The sequence below is a fragment of the Penaeus vannamei genome, chromosome 39 (genome assembly GCF_042767895.1).
Source record: "Penaeus vannamei isolate JL-2024 chromosome 39, ASM4276789v1, whole genome shotgun sequence".
NCBI classification, from domain to species: domain Eukaryota; kingdom Metazoa; phylum Arthropoda; class Malacostraca; order Decapoda; family Penaeidae; genus Penaeus; species Penaeus vannamei.
The window spans coordinates 14,031,613-14,036,612 of record NC_091587.1 but is presented as its reverse complement, the minus strand read 5'-3'; the positions used below and the strand labels follow the sequence as shown (position 1 = coordinate 14,036,612).

The 5,000-nt window shown below is 35.6% G+C and overlaps 2 protein-coding genes across 6 annotated transcripts in view; both read right to left on the bottom strand.

Moving 5' to 3' along the window:
• LOC113802466 (mucin-2-like) overlaps positions 1–5,000 on the bottom strand; it is a 14,929-nt gene that overhangs the window by 9,695 nt on the left and 234 nt on the right. Inside the window, exon 1 of one of the 5 annotated variants that reach the window (XM_070116601.1) lies at positions 2,753–3,827. The exons of 2 other annotated variants lie outside the window; for them this stretch is intronic. In XM_070116601.1, the coding sequence (XP_069972702.1) occupies positions 3,098–3,826 (729 nt within the window). In that variant the 5' untranslated portion in view covers position 3,827 and the 3' untranslated portion in view covers positions 2,753–3,097. Of the gene's footprint in view, positions 1–2,752; positions 3,828–5,000 lie in introns of those variants that run through there. 2 more of the 5 variants (XM_070116599.1, XM_070116602.1) reach the window with 2 other exon arrangements.
• LOC138860044 (110 kDa antigen-like) overlaps positions 4,166–5,000 on the bottom strand; it is a 2,471-nt gene continuing 1,636 nt past the window's right edge. Inside the window, exons 2-3 of the mRNA XM_070116844.1 lie at positions 4,916–5,000; positions 4,166–4,797 (exon numbers count right to left, since the gene is read on the bottom strand). The exon at positions 4,916–5,000 is cut by the window's right edge and continues 153 nt beyond it. Of these exons, the coding sequence (XP_069972945.1) occupies positions 4,166–4,797; positions 4,916–5,000 (717 nt within the window). The remainder of the gene's footprint in view (positions 4,798–4,915) is intronic.

Genomic DNA, 5,000 nt, shown 5'->3' with positions numbered 1-5,000 from the left:
TTAGAAACAATTAGATTCTTTCTAAAGGTCTTACTCAAATGATTAGACAGATGAATTTAAGAATTGCAAGAAGAGGCAGGGCCTTGGCTAAAGTAGACAGCCAACCGATCATGAGCAAACCAGTAGGAAAGGAAGTGACGCAGGTAAAGGAATCTCAAGCCAAAATGTGAGAGCAAAAAGACAAAACAAAACAAAAAAACACATAAGAAAATGTGTAAGACTGAGAAGAAAAAGCAACAATAAAAATCAGTCAATAGAAAAAAACTTATGAGCAATAAGAAAAATTGGAAGAAAAGTATGAAGTACCCGCAAGGATGAAACACTATTGAAAAAGTGGCAAGTTAAAGATAGTGAGACAAAACATTGCCAAAATTAAATGAAATATAGCACACCACCAAATAAGATTAATAAAATAAAGAAATAAAACTCACCTTGTAAACAAGATTTCTAGCAAAATGCAAAAAAGAAAAACAAAAACAACAATACTGTAAGAAGGCATCTCCTTATAAAGAAAGAAGCGTAACATTACCTGACCTTATTTTCACATGATTCAGTGCACAAAGATCTTTAGCAAGTTTATGATACACAGGAAAAACAACAACAGGAATACATAATACTGTACCAAAAACTGTATCTCATATATGTCGTAGAAAGATCAAAGGTGATAAAGTCTCCAAATATTCTATTCATTAATCAGTTCATCTAAGAAAAGGAAATAGGAAAAAAAAAGCAGATTTACCTCTACAAAAGCATAGAAAATATCACATTATGCCATCAAAATTCAAGAGAAAAGCCATTTTTATCTAAATAAAAAAAAAGCCTAAAAGAAAGAAAGAAAGAAAAAAAAAATGTTGTAGAGTAGAAAAAAATCCTATACCCAAGAGTACATATACTATGAAATGAAGCACAGTTACAGTGATAAGAAAAATACTAAATTTGTCATGTGACAGCTCCTCCTTGTTTAACTGTCTGATGTGGATTCTGGTTTGACTTGAAACATGACAGATTTAGAAGTCCTCTTCATATAATGCCTATGTTTTATTTCTTTTCATACATATTATCATGTCTGGATTCTATATACCCGATATTGGCCCAATTTTTTTTAGAAGAACATTTCCCACATCTCAAGGAAAGTCACATGTCTTTAAATGATAAAGCAGTTGAATAAAAATTCCAACTAAATTACTTCTTTTTTATACAAGTTTCTGGACTTTTGAAGTAATTGATCTCTATTTCTGTCTTTAAAAAAAGGTTATTTCTGCAAATGAAAAAAATACTCAAAGAGCATACTTTACTCTGAAAATAATAACACAGAATTTCTAGCAAAATTGTTTTGTATGATTTGACAAAACAATTTGTTATTATACAAATGATAACATAATCTCATGAATCTATAATGCTGCTTGATTTTTCATGTATCTTTACCATGTGAAGCACTGATGTAAATTACCATAATCTTTGTATTGTATTATGAACTATAGCCTTATTCAATAATAAGAACCAGACAATGATTACTTATGCCATCATCTACTATTTCCTAGTATTCCACATGATTTCCTTTCTTTTAAACAAAATGGAAAATTAGTCAGAGCAAAACAAAAGACTATTCATTACACTATTAAAATATGAAATCATTACCTTCACCTACAACAGAGAATATGTAAATCAATTTCTGTCTTTAATATCTTAATGTTTTGATCAATATGAAGTTTCATGATAAATGTATAATGTGTACACATACTTAGATTCATAATAAAATTGTAACAGTCAAAATTTAGAGGCCTATAAAGTGTACAAGTACTTTATATTCTTGAAAAATTGTAAATAATGATCAGAATTTAGTGGATCATTCATGAAAATACATATGCAGTTATTATTCATAAAAAGGGCACTTTCTAATGGTAATAATAATCATAAAAATAAAGAAGTATAAAACAATTTTCTTTAATACACTAAAATTCATCACACTGCTACATGCTTACATTGATTTCTTTAATGTATTTTTAAATGTCCATTTTGGAATTTGATATAAAAAACTATATTGTTCCTGAAGATTTTATAGGCTACATATATTAGGCAGCATTGTCTTCTTTTATGTAAGGATGGATGGCCATTAAGGAACACTAATCCTCTTGAATAATAACTGCAACATCTCATTTTCAAACATCTAAAGGATAATGCATATATCAAGATACAAACATTTCTCCAACAACCATGTTTGTCTACATATTTGGCATACAAAACATTTATAGAATTTTAATGATACAAATAATAGTTAATATATTCCACTTTGTTCTGTGAAAAAATGCAATTACATCAACAACTACTTCACATCCTAAATCTACTAAAATAGGCAAAAATAACATCACTAAGAACTGATAAAAAAGTCAAGAGAGAAATTAGAAATACTTACCAATAAAAGACAAAATTAAGAATAAAAAATAATACTACATGAGACATGTACTGATAGGTAAGTACTTCTCTTTCAGCAAACATATAAAAGGCCAATCAACTCATACATCAATCTAGCAAACAGAAACAAAGCCAAGGCTATTGTGGCCAAACATTGTTATTCGTTCACATTAGTACCAGGAGTCTTTAAGCTAAACTTGAAACTAACAAGCCAGCTTGAGACAAGTGTTGCACTGGCTGTAAAAGAATGGCAATCTGCACAATGCACTGTTGATCACAGCTGTACTAAAGTTTAGTAAATATTATGTGTTAGCTACACATGAGCTATTTTGCTCCTTACTGGGCTAACAGTGGCGATTCCTGGGTGGCAGTAGTATCCTGATGCTTGGTGTCTTTGTCTGTATTTATATCACATACTTCTGCTGCCTCAGCAAGAGCAGCTTCTACTGTCTTTGTTACAACTACATCATGAGAAATAGGCACTGGAGAAGCTGCATCAGTTTTACTAGTTTCAACTGAAATTTCACCTTGGGGCACTGATGCCTTCATCAAGTCAGCCTCTACAGTGGCTACATATACTGTGGTGGGCTGTGATGCGTCACTTTGGGTTTGAGATCTTGATGCTTCTGTCACTTGTTGACTTGGCTTGGCCTCTTCTCCTAGCTCACTAGGAACAACTTTTGTATCAGCAGTCTTTGGTAGAGATGTGATGCTGGGGTTTAATAAGAGTATCTGAGTTGGTGGTTGCAAGCAGATCAAGAGCAGAACAAGTTGTTGCAGCAGCTACTGCGTCAGCAATGGCCTCAAGAGAGGGGCTGTCTGGAAGTGGTTCATTTCCTGCTTCCTGTGTGAATTCAGTTTCTTTACCAGTCTGGACACTCTCTCCTGTATATTTTCCAGCATCTGGGATGTCCTTTTCACATTTAACTTGTACTTCTGTTACTTTATTTTTGTCTATTCCTAATTCTGATTTGTACTCACAGTCTGTTTTACTTTCTTGAGAAATGGGAGTTTGAGCTGTTCCTGATCCCGGCTTTGCAGTCACTGTTGTTACATTTTCTGTCTTTTTACCATTTACAGAAACTGCTGTTAGACTCTCTGGTTTCTGTGAATCTAAGCCTAAAAATGCAAGACTGACATGGCTAGTCACTATACCTGGTACTCCTGCCTCACTTGCATCTAGCAAAATTTCAGTCATGCCTTCTGTTTTAACTGGCCCATGACTACCAGCTCTAGTTTCAACACCACCTTCATCATGCAAGAAAGAAGTCTGTACACCAAGAACAGCTACTCCTTGTTCTTCATCTGTCTGTGTGCTGTGTTCTTTGCTGACAGCTTGAGGAGGTGTAAGTGACAAGGCTAGAAGTTCCCTGACCTTTGCAGAGAACAGCAGAATCTTCACTTGCTGCTTCATCCATCAGACCCATCCTAATACTAGGACAGTACTCTTCTTCAGGAATAGGAACTGAGATTTCTTCAACAACAAGTGCTTTTTCATGACCATGAGATTCTTCTGCAAAGGACTTCAGCTCAGAGATATCTGCACCAGTCTCTGTTGCTTCAGAGGAATCTTCTGCTTCAGCATTGGCACCCTGAGCATCATCTGGAGACTGTTTTGGAGTTCCTGTAGTTATTTCCTTTAGTAGAGGTGCTGGGGATGCCTCAGCTTCATCTGGTGTTCCAGGATCTTCTTTCTGTTGCTTATCATCTGAGAGAAACTTGCCCTGCTGAAGGTTTTGGGTCATCAGCAGTATCAGATATAAGTCATTAAACATGTGGTACTGTCCTTTGTAGCTGGTGTTTCCTCACAAATATTTGCTGGTTCTGCCTGCTTTTGTTCTGCTTCTTCTGACCTTACTTTGAGAACATTATCTTCTTCATCTGGAACTTTACTCTCTTTTGATAATACAGTTTCTGCCTGAATATTTTGTTGTTCAGTCAGTTCTTGGGATGCAGCAGGAGCATCTGTTTCAATGGGTTGCTTTTTCTCAAAAGGAAGATATACATTTTGTTCCTCAGTTGCTACCTCTAGTGGTGGCTGTTCAGTATCTTTGGGTTCTGTTGATTGTTCAGGCTCTTCAGCCTCTTTGGATTCAGCAGATGGTTTTTCAACTTCTAGGGGTTCAGCAGGCTGTTGTTCAATTTCTTTAGGCTCTTTAGACTGTGGTTCAACATCACTGGGTTCAATAAGCTGCTGTTCAATTTCTTTGGGTTCTTCAGACTGTGGTTCAGACTTATTGGGTTCTGCAGCCTGTGTTTCAGCTTCTTCGAATTCTGCAGCCTCTGCTTCATCCTCTTTTGGTTCTGCAGAAGATGGTTCAACCTCTTTTGGTTCTGCAGGCATGGCTTCTGGTTCAACAACTTCCATCTGGTCTTTCTCTACATCTGCTGGAGTTACAGCTTGCTCTTTGGCTTCATGATCAAGTCTTTCCTTACCTTCCTCTTGGGCTATGTCTGTCTGCTTGGGGGATGGACTAGTTATGTGAGCAACCTCTTCCATTACCTTGTTGTTCAGAGATCTCTACTTCTAATTCCTTACAAGGTGCAACAGTATCTACAGTGGACTGATGTGAAGCAGGATCTACTGT